At 44.0% G+C, this 23,514-nt stretch overlaps 1 protein-coding gene across 1 annotated transcript in view; it reads right to left on the bottom strand.

The window, feature by feature from the left end:
• Nucleotides 1-339: 339 nt before the first annotated feature.
• The window catches only part of SETD7 (SET domain containing 7, histone lysine methyltransferase), a 30,919-nt gene continuing 7,744 nt past the window's right edge, over nucleotides 340-23,514 (bottom strand). The window contains exons 3-9 of the mRNA XM_048303687.1: nucleotides 22,217-22,418; nucleotides 18,015-18,204; nucleotides 9,483-9,564; nucleotides 8,732-8,849; nucleotides 8,283-8,440; nucleotides 4,672-7,766; nucleotides 340-2,030 (exon numbers count right to left, since the gene is read on the bottom strand). Of these exons, the coding sequence (XP_048159644.1) occupies nucleotides 7,586-7,766; nucleotides 8,283-8,440; nucleotides 8,732-8,849; nucleotides 9,483-9,564; nucleotides 18,015-18,204; nucleotides 22,217-22,418 (931 nt within the window). The 3' untranslated portion in view covers nucleotides 340-2,030; nucleotides 4,672-7,585. The remainder of the gene's footprint in view (nucleotides 2,031-4,671; nucleotides 7,767-8,282; nucleotides 8,441-8,731; nucleotides 8,850-9,482; nucleotides 9,565-18,014; nucleotides 18,205-22,216; nucleotides 22,419-23,514) is intronic.

Genomic DNA, 23,514 nt, shown 5'->3' with positions numbered 1-23,514 from the left:
TGCTGCACCTTCCCACTGCCTTAGAGGAAAATATACCACACCTTAAAACAACAGTTAATAATACTTTGGGTGGGATGTTCTTTGATACCACAACATAACTGAAGGCCATGTTATGTGCATTGAAAAAGAAGAGTAAGAAAAGCAGTGGAGGTGCCAGAAAAAAACAAGTGGTGTCAGGTATTCGTTCACTATTTACATAATGTGGCCTAGACATGTGTTAACTGTGTGAAATCCTGCTCCTGTGCATCAGCAAAAACTGGTCACACAGGACACAAGGAAGGGGGTGAGGTCAGAGGATGCCCAAAACTGTGACACACAAATAATAAGGAGAGACAATTGTTTTCTTTTGAATATTTTATTTTTGCATTGCCTTCATAGCGCAATTAAAGCAATCTTTAAAATTCACTTATTACAAATGTTTGTCAAGTCTGTTTTTCTCCAGAAACACTTTTCTTGCTTCCTTGCACATACACCCAAACACACTATAAAAACCTCATTCATAACATCAAAGGAAGGGCAATCATCATTCACATAAACATCTTTCTTAGAGTCATCCGTTTTTTAAAAGTCATGAATAAACTTACAGATGTTCAGTAAGGCTCATAGTTTGAGTACAAATGTCATAAAACACCTATCAAGTACTGTATACAAGTTAGATACTCTGGGGTAAACTGTTAACACATGTATAAGCTTACCCCAAAGAATATTCTTTAGCACTTAGCTCTTCAGAACAGAGACACCCAGTAATTTTGGGCTAAAGAGTATTAAAATAGTAGAAGGCCCAGCAGAAACTGTTACCTAATACACAATTTTAGTCTGGATCTTAGCTCAGAGTTAAATTTGTTACAGCTACAGTAGGAAAAGTTTTCTAGAAGGGAATCTGCAGAAAGGAGGGATGAGTCGTTTGTACGATATCATGAAGGGACAAGCTGAGACGTACGTCTTGAAGATGTGACTAGCCTTGCTATTGCAAGTTTTTATGGCAACTGCAGGTAATGCTGCATAAATACTTCCCCCAATAGCAGAAATGACCATCTGTAAGGATCATTTGTTGCATCTCCCCTTAAAAAAACCAAACAAACAACTACTTACTGGTATTCAATTATACTTGCATCTTACAAAAAGACAACCCTTTAAATCTGGTTTAGATCTTACTATCTTTTTTGTTCAAATATTCATTCTACCATGAAAATATTTCATACAAACATGATTTTACATACAAATGTTAAAACTTGTGAAGCGGGTCTTCCCACACGCGTGATTTTATGGCTTGAACATTTAATTGCTTATAGTTTTTGTATAGATATTTCTCCCAGGGGAAAAAAACAGAGTTACAGTAAAATGGTAAAGAGAAAAAGGGCAGGAAGTTCCATTGCCCAAAGACAGAGGAGGGTCCATTCAAGAGAGAGAGACCCTAGCGTTCAAAACCTTTGATCTGGGGGCAAGTACACACGCACTCAATCTTGCACCTTTTTTTTTCTTTAATAAAAAATCCCTTATAAGACTGCTTAGAAATTCTTTGTCCAAAAATATAGTTCTCATGTTTCTAGTACATGAAGCAAAAGGAACAAGTTCACTGCAGATGAAGCCCATTTCCACCTGCAGGTGAAGCTGCTCCCATGCCTGCTTTCCTTCCTCGGATGCTCTTGGCACACCAGCAGTGCACTTCCACTGCACACCAGCAGTGCAGTGGAAGTGAAGAACAGGCATCTACATGCAGCACCGCAGCATGTAAGGAGACACTTCAGTAACATTGTTTCCAAAGCAATTTGGTTTTTTTAAGTGCTCGGGGGTGAATTCCTCAGGCACCCACAGCTCCAGCAAGTCTGCTGGGCCACAGGAGAACAAAGCAGTAGATACCCGGCTCTGTGTAATGTTACCTCATGCAACGGGACTGTTTTCCTGAAGACCATCAAATTGAGTGAAAGGACACATACCACAGAGGTCTCTGGGACAGAAGCAACACCGTTGCACCCCTGGCACAACCCAAGTGGTGAGTACTGGTTTGACTGAAGGACAAGGGCAGACAGCTGGGAAGGAAACAAAAAAGTGCAATTTCCATCATTTCCCAGTTTCTCTTACCAGATGGGATATGTTTGCTACTCTGCTCCTCCAGTGCCTGGAGGAGGGTGAGAAATCCTTGACAGAGCTCTTGCTTCCACACCAACAACACGCTACGAGAGGCCCAGGAAAGAACCCACTGCCATCTGTGTGCAATACTGCTGCATCTGGAAAGGCTGTGCCAAGGAGAAGCCTGCCTAGTTCCTCCCAAAACACACAGCCTCACCCCATGGCCTCCCAAAGTTCCCAAAACCTCCCTAGGAGCTCCACCTGATTAAAAGCATGAGCCATCCTAACAGGTATCGTGGCACCTATGTAAAAAAACAAAAAGCTCTCACAGATTTTACTGCTGAAAAGCCACTTCCATGTATTTCCTTTGACTTTTTCAGCAGTCAAGATTTACAGGTATTTATGTAGGGTAAGTTTTTATAATTAGTATCAAAAAAAAAAAAGGAAAAAAAGCATTTTCAGATTTTTTAAAAGAAAATCAGGATCCCCAAAAGTAAAATTATAGCACAAGACTCAACTTCAGACACCCCCTCCACAGCCTAAGCCCTTTTCCTTTTCCTTCTTTTTCAGAGGAATGACCCCAGCAGCAGGCAGCTCTGAGCTGCAACTTTTCTGGCTCTCATGTCTCAAAGAGTACCCACTTCTTCAGGAAACAAAGTTTCTGTATTTTTGGTGACAAAACCCTGTGCTGCCACTGCAGGAAGACCCACTCCAGATTTTTTTGGTTTTTTTTAAAGAGACAATCAGCAGCCTCTAATACAGGGTGATACAGGCTTCTCATAGAGGAGCTCAAGTAAACCGCTGTGTTGGGTTGACCCTGAGTTGATGGACAGTCTTTAAGACCAATTACGCTTCTCACAATTTACATATTTAAACTGCACGGAAAGGCGGGACTTCCCCTTTTTTGGTCGGAGCTCGCCTGCTGGAAGGTGGGGGGGCTCCGAGCCTCCCGGCCCCGCTGGGCCGGGCCGGGGCCACTGCCCCTTTCCCCCTTTCCCATCGCTGCGGCACGGACCCTGGGTCACTGAGGGGGACTGTCCCAGAGCCGCAGGCAGCTAAAACCAGCCATGGACTGCTCACAGCTAAACCCATCCAGCGCGGCTTCTGGGGACAGGCGGGTCCCTCTCCTCTCCATGCGGAGCCGGCGGAGCCAGCGGGAGCCGGCAGAGCCTCCTGTCTGCAGCCAGCACACTCCGTGCTGAACTGAAGAGGACACCACGCAGCCAGCAGCACAGAGGGAGCGAGGCTTTCCCCACCGTAAAGCCCGAACAAGAACACTCTTCAACATGGCGGCTTCAGAGTCAGAGAGAAAGAGAAGTGAGTCACGTGGGACGGAGCTGAGCATGGCGACAGGAGAAAAGAGGGCGGTGCCGCGATTCTGGCGCGCAGCTTAAAAGAAACCTTCTTGCATGCCGTGGTAAGAAACTGTAATACCACAAACTGTTTGTCTCTTTAATCCATTTGAAGAACGGGGGGGGGGTGGAGAATCAACGTGTGCCTATGAAGTTTGTGAAGAGTGCCTATGCCAGGCTATATAGAAGCAGTGAGAGGCTGTTAGAGACTTGTGGCGAAGAAAAGCCTCTGTGTGCAGGCCAAAATAACTTATCCTTAAAAAGATGAATAACCCCATGTGATGGCCCATGTTCTGTAGTGTGAAAGAACTGTGAAATTCTTCATGGGAGAGATGTTCTACACATAGCAGACTGTTTGTTTCCGGGCGGGTCTGCTATTGGTGGCAGTTTGGGAACCACGTGCAACTGAAGGAAAACCCTTTTTTCCTTAAGCATAAGAGAGAGACTTTTCAAGAACTGCAACACTGACTAACATCCCATGTTCTGTTATCCCTTGTGTGAGCTGGATAAAAGGAGAGGAGTGCTGGAAAGAAGGGGGGGGGGGGGGAAATTTACTTTAATTTTGTTTTGTTGTTTTCTCTTTACTTTTAATTCTGTTAGTAATAAAGCTCTTTCATTGTACTGCAACTGTTTAAGGTTTGTGGCCTGCTTTGCTTTTCTCCTAATTCTTATCTCACAGAAGGAAAATAAGTAAATAATGAATATTTTGAATCAAAACCACTACATTTAATTGGTGTTTCTGCCCGGTTTCAAACTCAACCCGCTACAACCTCCCATCACAGAGAAGCCACGTGCAGCACTGCAGACCAAAGGCAGATGTTGGGAACTGATCTGTACCTGAAAACCACAGTAATTCAAGGTTCTTCTACGCTATTCTTTAGTCACGATGGGTATCCCAAGAGCCAGCTGCACACCCAGGCTCAGCTGACAGGCATCAGCTCTCCTCCCAGCTTGTGTGCCAACAGGAAAGGTCTTTGGGCAAACTCTAAGAAGTGGAGCTTCTTTACTTATTGCATATTCACCAGTAGTCAGCTGCATCCCACACACCCGAGAAGACTGCTGTGCAAGGTGATGCTTCCTCTGCCCCAAATGAAAACCGTGGTTGGGTGTGGGTCTCGTGTCTATGGATATGTCATCACACTACGATTGAGGAGCTTTGTGAAGCTGGTCTTGCCCTCTAGTGAGCCCCAGAAACTGGGCTGCAACACACTGACCAAGTTAAGGCATTATTTGGAGTTCTGTAACTAACCCGTGTTTGCACCAGCAGCTGCCAACGCACACCTCTGAAGGACACACTGAGCCCTTTCACCACCCAGTGGCAAAAGCCATCCCAGCCATTTCCACTCTAACAGACCAGGAAGAGAGAGAAAACAAAGAAGAGTTAACAGGCTTGGTCCTGAATCAACCCAAAGCAGCTCCATAATAACAACTTTTATAGAAGGTTGGTCGCTGAAGAAGGGCGCTATAGAAGGACCAACAGATTTTACAGAGCTGAGAAGGATAGCAGAGCTAACAGAGACAACAGCCACAGCTGTGGCACACTACCTGCCAGGCTACACACACGTACAAAAGAATCTGCTTGACTCTCACCAAATTTTTTGTGAAGACACAGGATATCTCAGTGCCCCTCTTTCCTAGAATTTCCCTATTTTAGGATACAGTCTTCAAGCCTGATGCACAAAGAGCACCTATAGTCTATTTATCTCAAAATCAGGCAGTATGAAGACCGACAAATCTATTAAAACATAAGCAACTCCACACAAAGAGGAGATTAGCAGAGGAATCAGAGACTGATCAGGAATGAAGGCAAAGGAGCTCTAGAGATCAGAACATTTTAAGCACAATTCCCCAGCGAGCACAGATACGCCAGCAGTCCAAAGCAGCTCATCAAGACTGTGGAAGGAGTTACCATCAATTCACAGCAGGGTTCAGTCATATCTTCATTCTGCTCTTCCCTGCACCTAAACTCAAGCCTCAACTTTGTGAACTTCATGATCCTGGCAGAATAATCCCCAAGATGCACATGATAGCTCCCTACCAGAGGCTTTCCTGCAAGTGGCTGATGACCTACCCATGGGCAAGTAGGGAAAGATGAAGTCATGCATATTTCTTTTTGAGAATCATTTACTGAAGCTGAGCAGCTGACTGACCTTTGCCAACTCCCTCTCACCTGTGAGGTTAGATGTGTCTCTGCACACTCAGGTTAGTCCCTGAGCTGTCACCTCTGACTTGGATGAGACGCAGAGCTGCAACCTGAGTGTCCAGCACGACGAGATGGGAGGTGTCACAGCTCACGTGCAGTGTGAGTGTGCACTGCTGAAGGAGTGTCACAATACCCTGAGCCTGCTTGTCCCCCGTCCCAGCACATGCACAGAGTAGCTTCCATGTAAACTGAAATGGTGAGGTGATGGAAAATGTTTATGAGCAGCCACAGGGATTAAACAGAGGCCCAGCTTAGAACCCTAGGTTCTTATGAGTAATTCCTAACTTTCCTCAGGTACCAGAGCAGGGATTCTCAGACTGCACATAAACAGCAACCTCATCCTTCCACCCGCAGTTACCAAACATTCTCCCTGCCCAGCTCCCCAGACAGCCAGACACCTCCAACAGTTCAAGCAAGCAACCAAAATGTGTTGCAATAGAAAGGTAGGTCTGATTCCCAAATAACTTATGTTATATATATACAAACTTTTTAAAACTACAAACATTTAAAGAAAGTGTTGCAAATGCATTTGAGTTTCTCCTAAGCTGCTAAACCCAAAAGAGAACATCAGAGTCACAGAAAGGCTCCAGTATCCAGACCAAGACAATACATTATTTGTCTCTTATACAGCATTAGACAAGACCAGTACAGTATCTGAATAACTGCACGACAATTTCCCTACCCCTGAAAAACCCCAGAACATAGCCCTGCAGATGAATATTCACAAGCCCCCACTGTTGGCTGCAACAAAGCTATGGATTGATTGCTGTTGCTAAATATGAGCATCAAGTGATGTTTTTACATTCATTGTTTGTCCTTCAAAAACAATCCTTTAATATCTTTTCTTTAAAAAAAAGTCTTATTTTGATACCTGAAACTATATTAATTCACTGCGTCTTAAACCAGAACTACTAAAAGATGGCTATAAGGCTATGTTGTCTTGTCAAGCGAACACACAGAAAAGATACTGCTCTCCTTCACCAAGCACTACAGTCTCCCTCAAATACGTGCACCTCCTTTCAGAGAATCCATGGGAGATCCAAGCATCTTTTGCCTTGAGAACTGGCCACTTGAACAGGTGAAATACACAAACCAACTCATGGACACTGATGCAAGTAATGTGCTCACCTTCCAGAACACGTACTTCTGAAAGTCTTTCAACAGCAAGTCTGTTTTCTCCTTTTCACAAAATCTTCATGCAAAGAACAGCTTCATTTGCATGTCATAATAATAAATTAAATAAAATAAGCCAGCCGTAAAGGCTAAATAAATACTAGGTTTAGACTTGTTGCTATAATATTTAGAGAGCTACAGAGACCAACACACAGCACTCTCACATACACACATAAGCCTTTCCACTAGTTAGAAAGGATTTTCTCCTCCAAAAGGGGATTTGTAGAAAGAACAACAGACAAGAGGAAAGGGGAGTTAAAATCCAGCCTCCTATATGCTAATAAATAAACTGCTCTATTGCAAGATTCAGATCAAAGGTTTAAAAAGGTAAAATTATGCTACTATTAGAGAATATCAAAATATTACTGTTATCATCACACGTGGCATATATGCAAAATGCAGTTGCACAATAATGCCTAGGCAGAGAGAGAGCAACACTAAGTCTGCCGACTAAAAGTGAATGATATACCCATTTTAGTTTCTTTCTAGTCTTTTGGCATCTTTGCATATGGTGCAAAAGCAGAAGCTACCAGAGAATACCACACCTTGTATAGAATATTAAATAATTTCTTCAGATAAGACTGGTGCAATGCTAGCTATTTTTAAAATCTGCTATGAGTAACACAGTCAACCTAGTTAGTATGCAAGAAACTTATCTCTTAACACAGAACGCAAAGTTATGATGCAACAGCATGAACAATCCCTGGCTGTCCAGTTTTCAGTATAAAGGTAGTGCATAGATCCAAGTTTCTGTTTCAGTTTGCTGAATGGAGAAAGCGCTCCCATGTCACTTTTGCTGAGCAGCCTGGAAAGCTTTCAGTTCCAGCTGGTACCACTCCGGTGCTTCTGGCCCATTCTGCCCCACAGGGTTGTGATCGTACCCATAAGCCACTGTCAATTCCTCATCCTTCTCCACAGCCCTGATGGTACGGATACACTTGATGGGCCCAAAACGAGGATGAACAAACCTAGGAAAAAAAACACCTTTGCTAGGCCCAGCTGTCAATTCACATACTCTGCCAGTCCCTTTTACAGTTTCAGAATTCACTCACTTCAGAGCAATATTGCATAATCTGATATCGAATTAGCACACTTGAGTCAACCTCATAAAGACTTAAGAATAAGAGCAAAAATACTGATTTATCAAAGCATCGGTAGTTCAGCAAATATAGCACAGTTTTAGCCAAGCTAGGATTTAGGGAGCTGTGATTATGCATTTTACAATCAAGAAGCAACTCATAAAATTCATGACAAAACTAACAAGTGCAAACTTCAAGATACTCCATGGTGTAAGTCCCAATAGACATCAAGCACCCATAATGCCAGCCCATTTCCAACTCAGCCTAGGTGAGCAGAAACTCCTTCAGTGCCTCAACTCTTTACTCTCAGCCCACCACTGCTCCTCATCCAGCTGCCCAGGGCCCCCATGTGAGCACAGACAGCTGGGCTGCAGCTTCTGCCCCAAAACACAGGACTGTACTTACAGGTCATAGGTGCAATTAGGAGTGAAGGAATGGTTGGCCTTATGCCCCAGTGAGGCACAGTACTTGGCAGCGTGGTTGTATGGCTCTGGCACATCTATGACTGTTTCATCATCGAGGGATATTGTATTTCCATTGAGGGCCCAGTCTCTGCTGTCTACCTAGTTTGCAAGGCAAAAATCCAGTGTCTGTGTGGAAGGGTCAACTTTGTCAGCAGTTTGAAAGCCAACATTCAAAACACATGCAAATAAAGCTTTTCATGGGTATATGTAATTAAAAAAAACAACCCACACTTTTAAAAATCTGTACATAGGTGAGCATGCACTTTCTTTCAATTAAACTCCATTGTGTTAAATCAAGGGTGGGAAGGTGGTGGGAGTAAGATCCTACTATGAAAAGAAAATTTCAGAAGGTGCAATGAAAATTCAGACTGACTTTTTTCTCTTCTTTACCTCCTGGTGTGTAATTCGCACTCCGTTATAGAAGGACATCACTGTACTGGCTTCTGCTGCTATTTTTGAAAACAATCCTTCTCCAGCACTGGAAATGAGAGAGACATCCACATACACCCTGCAACAGGAACAGGGCATAGAATTAGCGAGTGGCTGCAGTATTAATTTTCAAGAAGTACAACGCTACTGGAATAAAGCCTAATACTTCAGTATAACAATAAAGCTAATAATAAACCTAATAACATTAACAACAAAACTTCTTCTCATCATCATCATCATCTATATGGAACTCCTTCCCTTCCTCTTTTCCACATGTTCTATTTTGCCAAGACTGAGATTTGGTGGGAAGCTTGGGCTGACTTGGAAAATTTTTTTTTTTTAAAGTGCCAATCTACTGTTACTGCACAATGATGGCTTCAATTCAGGAACACCCTCAATAACATATCAGAACCCCAGCAGTCCCCACAGAGCTGGGGTTGCTGGTATGTACATGCACTGAGGAGCAAGAATTCTCAAGGTGAAGCACCACATCTTCAAGTACTCGATGGAAATTAAAGCAAGTCTTTTACTAATCACTTATTTAGATATTTCAGAGTATCAGAGAGCCTATGCTTGAGGTACACACAGAGCAGGGCTTCCATTTTACACACCCTTACACATCTTTTAAGTTTTGGATGAGAAAAGGTTTGCAAAATTAGGCCCTAAATATGTACCAGTAAAGAAATATGTGGAGAAGAAAAAAAAAGCCTACCTCTCTGATTCGTAAGGATCAGGAAGAAGGGCATTTGTAGAAATGCAGGATGAAGTAGATTTGTCAAAACTGTATGCTGGGCCTAAAAAAACCAAGAAATCAATGAAAGAAATAAACTAATTGGCAATACTGAGAGTATGCAATCCTTAACTTAATCCAGATATTCAAAAATTTAATTTTAATGGCTGTAAAGAATATATGTTACACTTCCAAAAAAAGGTATTAAACAGAACTACACCTGTAAAAAGCCCTGAGATACTGCTTTGTACACTTGCCTCTGCCACGTGCTCTGAGCTCCTTTGTTCTAAGCGCGGGCAAAACCAAATGTAACTCAAACTCTTTAGCAGTGTCTGATTGGCCGGTCACCCCGGGTCCGCCCCCAGTCCTCCCCTTTCCCCTTCTCCTAATAAAAGAGACAATCAAGGGAGGCCCCGCCCTCTCTTGGCTCTGCTACCTTTCTGCAATCATCTCTGGTCGTCTGTCTCATTTGAAAGCTTCTAACTGCAGGAAATTGAGCGAGCAGAGAGCTATATTTCTCCCTCTTTGCTTCTGCTGATGGTATTTGCTTTGCAGCTGATACAGGTACCGATTTTAGAGGTACTAAAGTGCTAGATCGCCCGTGCTACCTCTCTAGGCTGCTCAAGGCTTTCTAAGGCATTAAAGTACTAGCCTAGCCAGTATAAAGCTGAAAAGATACCTTCCACATTTGGCGCCCAACGTGCTATCTCTGAACTCCGGTTCTGAGAGACTTTCAGGGTGTCCCGGCAGCTGTGTGTCTGCTGGAGTTAGCTCTGCACGTCCTGCTGTGCCAGCTCTGTGTGGCGCGGTGTTACTTTTTGTGTAACATCGAGCCCAGAGCCTCAGCCTGTACCCTCCCCCATACCACATGGCGCGGGAACGGCTGGTAAGCAGAAGACCCTTCTTGCATGTTTTTTTTTCTCCGGACCTGCTTTCCTCTGATAAATCCAGAATTCTGGTGAGTATTTCCCTGCTGGTTTAGGGGCTCCTGTCTTAAGCTGGTGCCGGTGCAAACTTTCTCTTTTTTTTCCTCCTTTTTGGCGAGTTGGGGTTGAGGTTTGTGGTGGTGCATTCATAATGGGATCTGAAGTTTCTGCACACCATAGAGAAATATACCACCAAGTTCAAAGCTACCTTTCCTTAACTGGGCATAAATACCCTAAAAATCTAGTTCAATCTTTTGTACGATGGCTTTTTCAGTACTTTCCTAATCTGACCTCCGAAGACATAAGATCTGCTGAATTTTGGGATAAGGTGGGGAGAAAACTCTCCTCTCTTAGGTGTGCAGGAAATGAAAGAGTTTCAAAATTCTTTCCTCTCCTGTTACTAAGTTACAATTTGCCAGAGAAAAAAGCAGTACATGAAAAGCCTCTGAAAAGCCCCCTGTTAATTCCCTTACACCCTCTTCCAACCCCTGTGTCCCCGACCCCTCTTCCCCTACGCTGGAAAACACAGCTAGAGCAGACTGCTTTTTAGCACAGGAGAGCTATCGTCCTCCTGGCTCACCCGTGTTTCTTCAGCACCCTGCCTTGGACGGGAATCCGGAGCCCATCCCAGGACCTTCCCAACCCCTCTTCTCCACTCCTTTGTCCCCAGTTTCTAGCCCTCATGTTTCAAGTGTGTGTAAAAACCCCTTCTCCCCTGATCTCTTTGTTCCCAGGGTCAGCCATTGCCATGTGCTCGCAGCCTGGGAAAAAACCCCTCCCCCCAACCCCTTTTCTCTGAGTTTGTTTGTTCCCAATAATGGCGGATGCAATATTTCTTCATCTCCAAACTACACCTCCCACAATCCCTTTCTCCCCCACCCCACAAATCCCTTCTTGTCCCCATCCCCTCCCACTCCCGCATCAGAACCTGACCCCGCCCCTAACCCCACCCCCACAGTGTCATGTTTCACCCCTCCCTCTGTGCCCGCCCATGACTCAAGTACCGCCCCTGCCTCCACTCGCCACCCCTGCCCCTCCACTCCCCGTCCCTGCTTCCCATTGTCCCGCCCCAGGTTCCCACAATCCTGTGACTACCTCTCTAAATCTGGGAACCCACGGCTACCAGGAAGTAACTCCAACTGCTTCTACTACACTCTCTCAAACCCTGACTGGAAACCCTTTCCTTATTCTAATATTAAGGATTTGTGCAAGGCAATTAAGGAGTTTGGAATGCATAGTAATTATTTTAAGAGCCTTTTAAGTGCTACTTTTGCAACTCACTTACTTGTACCTCATGATTTACTTACATTGATGCAAACTCTTCTCACACCTGGTGATTTTATGATGTGGAAAAAGCAATGGAAAATAATTTTATCTGATTTATTAAAAATTTTGTGGCAAACTCCAGATAATTACCTGGACTTTGAGAATAATTATATCACATTAGACCTTTTATCTGGTGACAATAATATGGCAAATCCTCAAAAACAAGCAATGCTTATCCCTTGTCCAGTTCTTACTGAAATCACATGTGCTGCTGAAAAGGCCTTAACATCATTACCATCTCAAACTCCTAACTCTCGTTATACCACCATCAAGCAATTGCCAAATGAAAATATTATTCACTTTTATAACCGTTTGTGCGAAGCTGTCTCTTCCCAGGTCCCTAATCCTGACCAATAAGCGCTCCTACTCGAACTTCTCAAAGTTAATACGAATGATACTTGCAAACAAGTCATCCTCACTTTCCCTCTGCATCCTCCTCCTACTGTTGAATCCATCCTTGAAGTCTGTACAAAGAAGGTGCAGCTGAACACAGCTGTTCCCCTATTGAAAAAAGTGGGGATGGTTGGGGAAGTTGTGGAGAATGCTACGGGTACAGGGGAAACTCAATCGCGTAGTAACTTTATATGCTATCGTTGTCAGAAAAAGGGACATGTAGCTTGCAATTGCAGAGCGATTATAACTGCTGATAAAAACTCTCCAAAGACTGTTTCCCCAGGTCAACAGCAGGGAAACTAGCGACCCAACGCGTCCTAACAGCTCCTCGTTCAGACATAAATAGGGCTGCAGACAAACCAACTTGGACTTCTGGACTCAGGTTTAAGGTAACCTGTGATAAAGCACACCATTTCAACAACAACAAACAGACTGTAATACCCATCTCATTCCAGAATGTGGACTACATGCCAGACTTCACATACTTTTTTATTATTGGGGACACTCGGGAAACACCTGCTGGGATAGAGGTTACACCCACACTCATGAAAATGGATCAGAACGGGTGTTCTAACCTAATTGTACAATGTATATATCCACCGTACTTTGCACAGGCCATTCCACTGCCCAAATACCTGCCCACAGATGGTCATATCCCAGCCATCTGTTGGACTGAGGTTTTGGGAAACAACAAACCTGTAATAGAATGTAAGCTCCGTTACAAATCACATAAAATCAGTATAATGGGAATGATAGACACAGGTGCTGATGTGTCTATCATTCCATTTGATAAGTGGCCTGCGCAATGGGAGTTGCAATCTCAGGGCATCATACAAGAGATTGGAGGTACCCAAATTGTGAAGCAGTCCAAAAACACCATTCAAATTGAAGGTCCTGAAGGACAAATAGCGACGCTTCGTCCATATGTCCCAGACACCAAATTCACCCTATGGGGAAGGGATGCCATGTCTCAGTGGGGAACAAAAATTGATATCACGCCTAGACATCAAAATTTTCCCTTGCAGGCTGCTGGAGCAGAGTGCCATCCACAGAAATTAACTTGGAAAACAGATGAACCCGTGTGGGTTAACCAGTGGTCGCTAAAAGAAGAAAACTTAGAGGCACTCAAAACATTAGTAGCTGAACAATTGGCTAAAGGAAATATAGTTCCAACTAACAGCCCATGGAACACACCCATGTTTGTAATACAAAAACCGGGAAAGAACAAATATAGGCTACTCCAAGATCTTAGAGAAATTAATAAGGTTATTGAAGACATGGGACCCCTTCAACCAGGTATGCCGTCACCTTCAATGCTCCCGCAACATTGGCATTTAGCTGCTCTTGACATTAAAGATTGCTTCTTTCATATTCCACTCCACCCTGCAGATGCCCCTCGATTTGCATTTTCTGTACCATCTCTTAATCGTGAAACTCCCATGGAACGTTATCATTGGCTTGTGCTTCCCCAAGGTATGAAAAATTCCCCAACTCTCTGCCAAGAGTATATTGCTAAAATTCTATCTCCCATCCGTGCCAAAGCAGAGAAAGCCATCATCCTGCATTACATGGATGATGTGCTGGTGTGTGCTCCCAATAATCAGTATCTCGAGCAGACACTTAACATGGTGATTGAGGCCCTAGAGGCCAAGGGCTTTGAATTACAACCTGAAAAAATGCAGAGAACAAGCCCTTGGAAATACCTCGGACTCAAAATCACAGAAACCTCTATCACCCCAACACCCGTCACCATTAATAATAACCCAAAAACACTAGAGGAAGTGCAACAGATCTGTGGGACACTGAAGTACTTAAGGTCCTGGTTAGGACTCACCACAGAGGATGTAGCTCCTATTGCAAACCTGGTAAAAGGGGAAGGTGGTCCAGTATCCCCTAGATCCCTGACAGAAGAGGCAAGGCAGCCTCTCAAAAAGATACAAGAGCTCATTTCCACCAGACAAGCACACAGGTATCAGCCCTCCCTACTCTTTAAGCTTGTCATTCTAGGGAAGGTACCATGCTTTCATGGCCTCATATTTCAGTGGGACAAAGAGCAGAAGGAACCCCTCATCATAATTGAATGGGTATTCCTTCCACTCCAACCTCCTAAAACCATCACACAGCCACAAGAACTAATGGCAAAAATTATCATGAAGGGTAGAGCAAGGCTCCGCACCCTGGCAGGATGTGACTTTGCATGCATCTACTTACCTGTAACAACTGATGCATTAGATCACCTACTCCAAAATAATATAAATTTACAATTTGCGTTGGATAGTTACTCAGGCCAAATCTCCAATCATTACCCAAAACATGACATGTTTAATCTGCCATTCTCTTTCATCCCTCGAGAGATGCAAAGTAGAAAAGCCCTCGATGCGATTACCATTTTTACCGATGCTTCAGAAAAAAGTAAAAAGTCCGTGGTCACATGGAAAAATCCACAGACGCAAAAGTGGGAATCTGACATCAAGGTAATCCAGGGATCACCACAAGTAGCTGAACTAGCAGCTGTCGTTAGAGCATTTGAGAGGTTCAAAGAACCCTTTAATTTGGTCACAGACTCAGCATATGTAGCTGGAGTAACTGTTAGAGCTGAGCATGCTCTCCTAAAAGAAATCTCAAACAAAAAAATTTATGATTTGCTCTCAAAATTAATTTATCTGGTTTCCCACAGAGAGCATCCCTATTTTGTCATGCATGTGAGGTCCCATACAAACCTGCCAGGATTTATTGTGGAAGGTAATCGTAGAGCTGATGCTCTGGCTATGCCAGCAGACATAGTTCTATCAGCCGACTTACCAAAGCTCCCCCAAGTTTTTGAACAAGCAAAATTGAGCCATGCCATGTACCATCAAAATATTCCTGCTCTTATCCGCATGTTCCATCTATCGCGGACACAGGCAAAAGCAATAATGGCAACATGTCCCAACTACCAGAAGCTACAGCTTCCATCACTGGGCATGGGGGTCAATCCCAGAGGCATTAATAGCGGTGAAGTGTGGCAGATGGACGTCACACATTTCCCTGAATTTGGGAGATCAAAATACGTTCATGTTTCTATTGATACCTTCTCTGGTGCTATGTATGCCTCTGCACATGCAGGTGAAAAGGCTAAGGACGTTGAAAAACATCTTGTCCAAGCTTTTGCTGTGCTCGGTATACCTGAGGAGATAAAAACTGATAATGGACCTGCCTACTCCTCTCAGGAATTTAAAAACTTTCGTCAGCAGTGGGGATTTCAACATGTTACAGGTATTCCTCACTCCCCAACTGGACAAGGCATTGTCGAACGTGCCCATCAAACCCTCGAGCGAATGCTGCTACAACAATCAGGGACCACCAAACTCAACTCACCTGTCCTCAGACTCAGCAAAGCACTGTTTACCATAAACTTCCTGAATGGCACCTTTGAGGATCCAAACCCTCCCATCTATCGTCATTTCCAGAACACCGGGAGACAGAAACTGAAGGAAAATCCAGAAGTCCTGATCCGGGACCCAGAGACTCAAAAAATCCAAGGACCACACAAACTTGTAACTTGGGGACGTGGGCATGCCAGTGTATCTACCCCTCAAGGACTGAGATGGATCCCAGGGAAATGGGTAAAACCTTATGTCACTTCCTCAAAAGTTAAGGAGGTTAAAACTGCCTCCTGGAAGAGACGCCGTAAAAAGGATCCTGATTTTGCACCCTCATGTAAACCCCCTACTGCAGATTTTGATGTTAATCCCTTAAGTTAAGTTGCACTGTTTTGCGCTCAGGTTTTGCACTGTATTTCGTAAATCTTCTTCCTGATACTCCATGCCATAGATGTCCCGACTAAACCCCTGAGTTTTGACTGGGCAACTAGTTTAAAGACATCCTAGGTACTGTCGAGTTGTAGGTACGATAGATTCCAATTATGTTTTGCACTGTTGTTTTGTTACTGTTCTAGGCACTTTAAATTACCAAGAGTTACAACCCAGCTTTAAAGAAAAAAAAATAGGAAATTGTTGCTGCCTGTTCTGAGCTTCCCCTCCCCCCTCCCAAAGACATGTGCTCTGAGCTCCTTTGTTCCAAGCACGGGCAAAACCAAATGTAACTCAAACTCTTTAGCAATGTCTGATTGGCCGGTCACCCCGGGTCTGCCCCCAGTCCTCCCCTTTCCCCTTCTCCTAATAAAAGAGATAGTCGAGGGAGGCCCCGCCCTCTCTTGGCTTAGCTATCTTCCTGTGAACATCTCTGGTCGTCTGTCTCATTTGAAAGCTTCTAACTGCAGGAAATTGAGCGAGCAGAGAGCTATATTTCTCCCTCTTTGCTTCTGCTGATGGTTATTTGCTTTGCAGCTGATACAGGTACTGATTTTAGAGCTACTAAAGTGCTAGATCGCCCATGCTACCTCTCTAGGCTGCTCAAGGCTTTCTAAGACATTAAAGTACTAGCCTAGCCGGTATAAAGCTGAAAAGATACCTTCCACACTGCTTCTTGATTTTTTCCCCTCAACATTCTAGAGTAACAGTACTAACACAAAAAGGTGATACATTTGTCCTTCAAATTACCAACTTGTAGAGGATGACTGGACAATCTTTCAAAATACACCCTCCCAGTGTCTCTAAATATAATTTAAAAGTAAAGCAAAATTTAAAAGGATATATTCAATAGCTCATTAAAAAAAAAACCAAAAAAATCCCAAAAATTTGATTACTGCAAATACGAGATATTTTCTAGTCCAAATCCTGAAGAGATTTCAGCCAGAAGACAGCATTCAGTAATCAGAAAGCACCCTTGCTACAGTCAATTATTTCTTGCCATTAATAAGCAACTCAGTGGTTCAGCTCTAATTATATTCTTACAGAGGACTATCTTGGAGCTAGATTAAGAAGATAGTGGAAATAAGATGGGAAAAAGCCCCACAGAACAGAATACTACGAAGTGTGATAAAAGGCCCTTGTCCCTGGTGTCCAGGATCTGCTCTGGCTGAAGGCAGCCTTCATCGTATTTACAAAGCACAACTGCACCATGTTAGAAAAAAAGATTTAAGATAAATTTTGACTTGCCATCATAACTGAGCAATTTAAAAGATAAACTCACATGCATTTGCTTCTCAATACCTTTTCACTGAGCTTTATGTGCCTATTTCATAGCAAGTGAGACAATTTTTGCTGGCAGAGCAATAAATGCTTTAGCACAGTCCCTCCTTGTTACTGCAGCTTAACCCACACTCCTCCAAAACATCACATACACCTCAGAGCAACAAACCCACACCAGAACTATAGGTTCAAGCCACTGGAGAAGGCACCACCCTGCTCCTATGCACTTCACAGCCACTTTCTGTCAGCAGGACCAAACACGCTGAGGGGTGCTGGTGAATCAGACTGTTAAGACAATGACTGAATTTGGTTCACTAATTCCAATCTCAGCCCAGCAACGCAGGTGCCAGAACATTCACAGTGCAAACACTGACTTGCACAAACCCAGCTGACAGAGCTACAACCAAATCAGGGCCCCCCCTCTCCTCTTGCAGTTATTTCACTAACTGTGGCTGTGCCTGTAGCTGTGCCACCATTAACAGGGTGAACCGAGCAGGTTTTCCAGCTGGCACAGAGGGCAGTGGGGTGTGTGACAAGCAGGACTGTGCCCATGAGCATAGGAGTGAGAGAAGGGCTATGAAATGCAGTTGGGCAGGACCATGCAGGGGGCACTTCCCATCTGTTCCCAGGGCAAAGATCACCTTCCTCTCTGCCCAACGTTGTGACTTGGAGAAAGGGCCCCTCACTAACAGCCTGTGTCATCACAGCCAGTCTGCAGTGGGGAATATCAAAGGAACCAAGCTGTCTGCAGCAAAGGGCTGGTAGCAGGAATACAAGTTTGTGTTAGCTGAACTTACTGCCTGGTACTAATTCAAATTGAGGTTTCCCATCCTCCACAGCTGTCAGAGTTGCCAGTTTTGCTTCTATCATTTCTCCATCTATAAACCTTCCAGAATATGCAGTCTTTCCATCAGGATACACATAGGCTATTTTCTCTCCAGTCATCTCCCCTTCTTCATTCACTTCTCCCACAAGGCTGCCTCCATCCTGAGAGCACAGGCAAGAAAGAAAAGGCAAAAGCATTTAGTTAATACTTTACTATCCTTGATGCCTAAGATTTTCAGCTTTTTATATTTTTCATGTATTTGTAGCTTTGTAGATTGCAAATGCATGGCTGTATCTTCTAGTACTTTTCCTATCCTTTTTCCCTACATTTAGGAACAATAAGCTAACCTTCTAAACACATTCCTAAAATATTCTTTAGTCTTACTCCAAGAAGAGTACCAACTACAAAGACATGCTGTTTTCCAACCAGAATCTGGACCAGACATAACAAAAGTGGGGCAAAGAAGCCTCTGGACTGCTTCCAGTGGGGCAGAACCTCAGGAATTATTACCTAATCAACTAACCTTTTAATTGGACAATATATGATAGGTATGCTAATCAAGAAACCATAGAAAAATGGTGGAATTACTGTACCACGTGCAGTTTTCACCATATTGAGTACCTGAAAGCTTCCAAGTAAAGGTTTGCTTTTATATTCACTCTAATGTTGTTAGGAAGATCTATTTTATTTTCTAGGCAACATCCTCAGTAAATGAAAAGGGTTTTCCCCAATTTTTTAAAAATGCAACCGTAAGTTCAGATGTGAAATTATGAAAGTGAGGGAGAAACAGACACACGAAGAAGCTGGATGAAGTCATTCCAGTTAGGATAAAACTGATTTTCTATGCTGTTTAAAATAGGCAAAACCCAAGGTCTTTTGTTCCAGATGACAAATATTCAATTTCACTTGGTGAAAGTTTTATGTGTACAGTATGCAAAACAAGGACCAAAGCCACATAGATGTCCAAGTTTGATTACAATGATACTGTGCTAGAGGAAAAAAAAAATAACTTTGCCTTGCTAATTCATGGAACCTCTAAAGACTTGAGCCTATTAAGGAAAAATGATTCCCAGAGAGTTTCTCTGTCCTAGAATGACCCCCAGTATCAGGTGGGGCTCAGCGAGAACAACTGTTTGTGGAAACAGTGAAAGGAAAGATGTGTGCTAACGTCTTTACAAACAATTTGATGGGTGTTAATGTCTTTGAAGGGGGTCTTAAAGCCTCTACTGACTTTGGGCAGCAGGTTCGTTACGGGGCTGGACAGTTTGACTCCTGAAATAGATAAGGGTCTGCACAAGCTTGAGCTTCTGAACTTTCAGGTAAAACAGTAGGTTCAAGGGGGGGTGTGGGGTAGGCGGTTCGGGAAGGCTGTACCTTCCTAGTACCTCAGCCAGTGGGGAAAGGAAGAGGGCCAACGTGCGGCTGGGAGTTTAGGATAAAAGGCGGCTGCACCCTCCAAAACCTTGAGAGAGAAAACCCACAGGTGCGTGTCCAGTGGACTCTCTCCCTTTATTCGAATAAAGTTACAGGACTCCTCTGTCTCCTTTTTGGACATAAACCTCTGGCGTTTGTGGATTTTCCTGACAACAGCAACACTTTTCCTCTCCAAGGTTTACACATTTCAGCCCTGGGCTTTGCCATCTGTGATTTGCCTGCAGCTCAGGTTAGGTCTGCAGAGATGCACACATTAGCACAGGTCTAATCACTTGTTGGGGATTAGGATTTTTCCTTTTGTTTCTTTCTCTCATTGATTTTTGTCCCATCTGTTGCTAAGAAACAGTAACTACCGATACTTAAGAGAACAAAAGTTCTGGCTGGAAGGAGGGGGAAGGGTGTAGCTGGCTATTCTCTTTACCTTGGTGGGGGTTTCTCTTGGGAAGAGCAAAGATACCATGAGATTCTGGCCGGGTGGGGAGACGGGGGCTGGGCTGGGCTCCTCTGTCTCGCTCTCTCTCGCTGTCAGCATTGGAGAGAAGACAGGCTGCGGTCACTGTGGGGAGAATTCGCCACCACTGCAAGGCTTTGTCTCCTGTTGTATTCTCCTACCGTGAGTGAAGCTCTGCTCGTAAGAGCAGACATTGCACTGGGACCTTATTAACACCCCACCTCACTAGAAAGGCCCCTCACAATCTACTGGGGTGCCTCAAGGGAAACCCTGGGACCCGGAGCCCCAAGCCCCTCCGAGGGAGCTTCTCCCGGCCGTGTTTGGCAGCCCGGCTGCTGCTGCCCAGCCCTGCTGCTTCTCTGCCATGGCTCCGGGTTTTTTCACTACACTGTAGCCCTGCACCCCCTGCCTGCCAGGACACCCTGCAACTCCTGCTACTTTCATTTACTACTCCGGCACCTGCTTGTCCCTGCTGTCCTGGCCACCACTCCAAGGCTTCCTGCTGCAGCCCGTTTTCACCATCCAGCCCGCCCGCCATTACCATGTGAGGGAGATGCAGCTGAACTTGCGCCACAGCGCCCCCTGCAGGCGCGGGGGAATCATCACAGCCGCCCTGCCCGGCCGGGAGCCACCAGCGCCCCTGCCGGCTGTGAGCGGAACTGCACCCAAGGGGAAAGGGCCCGCGGCCGAGAGAGGCTGGCACTGGCTTCTGGTTCTGCTTGCTGCTGCTGCTGATGTTTTTGTTTGTTTGCCTTGATATACATGTACAAACTAGTAAAGAACTGTTATTCCTTTTCCCATATCTGTGCCTGAAAACCCTGTAATTTCAAAGTTACAATAATTTGGAGGGAAGAATATTGTCCATTCCAAGGGAGGTTCCTGCCTTCCTTGGCAGACACCTGTCTTTCAAACTGAGACACCACTTCAGGTATTTATTTCAAAAAAGACAAGGAAGCATCTCCAAATAACACCCTGGAGCAAGACCAGCAGGTATGATGTGGAAACAAACTGACTTATATCAAAACCACTGTGCACAGGCTCTATTTCAAAGTGACACCATTTTGTTCAACTCCAAGGATGAAAGAGTTTCAAGCATGCTGTAATAGGGAACAGTGAAGCTTCAGTGTGGGGAAAAAATTGTGCACATAGCATCCTGCACAGAGTCATGAGGAAACAATCGGTTCCATGGCAAAGGAGTTTTTGTGGAACACGTTGCATCCTTTAGTCTGGCAAGATGATAATGGTAAACAACCTCTAATTATCCACATTTCCAAAATGTACAGCAACACTTTGTCAGCTGGAAGATTAAGCAGGAACACATGAAGTGAAGGGTCAGCAGTGTGTATTTTATACACTAGGACTGAAAAACTTTTGGCAGCATATACCAAGCATTTGTTGATCCTAATACATGCTTAATGGCAACAGTGAAAGCCTGTAAATAAAATGAACAGCCAGTAATGGTAAGCATTTAGTAATCAACCTGCAACTTAAGTTTGTGCCATATGTAGCACAGAATTAGACTGGGTTTTGACCAGCAGCCTAATTACAAGCAGATGTTACCCCCTTCTTGGCATAAGGTAAGATTGAAAGGTTCAACTCTGCTGTGTAAGGCTGAATAGGAATGATATTTTTTAAAATTTTGCATCAAAAACTCCCTAAAAACTAGTACAACAGTCATTGCCTTAACTAGCATGGTTGTAAAACAACATATAAATTAAAAAAGATAAAATACTGACTTGCTTAATTAGCAAATCACTGGTCCACAACTCCACTCAGAGGCACAGCTCTCACACCAGTTACATCTGATGTGTTGGGCAAAACCAGACTTCACAACATAGCCTGCAGAAATGGAGACAGTCTCTCCTCCTACTTTAATAAGAGCAGCAGGTTGCAATAACTTGCATGGCTTCCATGCTCCTCACCTACAGCCAGCACTACAAAGTGGCAAAATCATTAGTCCAGCCTTCCCAAAGAGATAATGCATAAATTATTACACATCCTATTTTTACATTACATACACGTTATATATAAATGCACTTCCAAGGGGCTGGGTTTCCTGGAAGATGAAAATTGTGGAGGGCATCTTACAGCCTCGCTGAATCTCATCTACTAAGCAAACATTCAACACCAAAAACTTTTAACTTTGTGTTGGATTATCCAAAATCAGAATGCACAGATCTTTAAGTGCTGATTTTTGGATAGCTAGGTCATGGCGGGTATTTGTTTCAGCTGGGGAGAAAAGAAAGGTACCTAATTCTACAATAAGGAGAGCAGGAGGTCAGGTTTACCAGGTAATAAATCCAACAGACTCCATGTCGGATGTTGTCTTTATACTGCCCTTTGAATATCAGTCGCCCATCACTGTCGTACTCCTGGGCTGGGCCATTCAGTTCTCCATCCACGTAGGTGCCATGAAGGACCACTCCATCCTCGTAGGTGTAGATTCCCTGGCCTTGCAGAGCATCATCAACGTAGTACCCCTCCAGAGTGCTGGTGAAGAGAGAAAGAAAACAGCAGCGGAAAACTGTTGACATCTCAGGGGTGAACCCAAAGCCTCAACACACTGGAACGCCAAGGTGAAAACCAGGAGCTTCTTTCTACAGAGCTCCAAAGGGAGAAAACAACTTACAGCACTGTTTCATCAGGGTGTGCTGCATGGACACAGCATCACTCATCTCAATCACATGCTTGGCATTTTCTGTAGGCTGGAATAGTCATCAAATGGACACTCCTGGTCAAAGAACGAATTCTTGCTCAAGCAGGCTACTCTCACATTAGGATTTTCTACGTGCTACGTGTGGACCTTTACTGACATGTCTCTGCTGAGATGAAATTGAGCTGCTGTACAGATGAACCACGATAGGGCATGAACTGCAACCTGCCACAGTTCAGCGTCAGCTCCCCAGCAATACACTTAGCAGCCATTTGTACAGACCATGCTAAAAATGGTCATTTTTCATGTATTTCTCTTAAAATGGAACACAGCCTGTCAAACAGAACTAGTGCTGCACTTGGAGTTAAACAAAGAAAATTTTCACTTTGGTTTTGTCTTGCCGTTCTGGCCACCATAAAAGAGGTCTATTTAGAATGACCATAAAAGAGGGTCTATTCAGATATTTCTTTCTCATGTTAGAATTAGCATAAGGGAACACAACCTGTTTAGCTTTTACTTCAGCACACTTAGCTAACAGCCAGCTGTCAGCATACACATATTTTCACTGCAGAATTCTTTTTCAGATGCAGACATCTAAGGTATAAGCCCAAACAATGTTTGTGAGCACAGGACTCTACATGTTTTACAAAATAGATTTTCAAGAGTTGTGGAAGGAATGTTTTGTTCAGAATTCACTTTTTTATTTCTTGCTTCATGCTCTGTTTTTACATAACTCTGGCAAGCTGGATGAGGTTTCCATGGGAAAATACATTACAGTAAAAGCCTCAGTGCACACCAGATGCACTTCGTGTTTTAAGAAGGGGCAGGAAAACTATTTTACTTTTCAGTCAAATGGATTTCTTGATCCAAGTTGCTACAGAGCTGCACAGACAGCTACAGCACTACAGCACAGGGAAGGATGAGGGAACCACC

The sequence above is a fragment of the Corvus hawaiiensis genome, chromosome 5 (genome assembly GCF_020740725.1).
Source record: "Corvus hawaiiensis isolate bCorHaw1 chromosome 5, bCorHaw1.pri.cur, whole genome shotgun sequence".
Taxonomy (NCBI): domain Eukaryota; kingdom Metazoa; phylum Chordata; class Aves; order Passeriformes; family Corvidae; genus Corvus; species Corvus hawaiiensis.
Note: the sequence above shows the minus strand (reverse complement) of the source record. Positions and strands in the feature narration are given on the sequence as shown.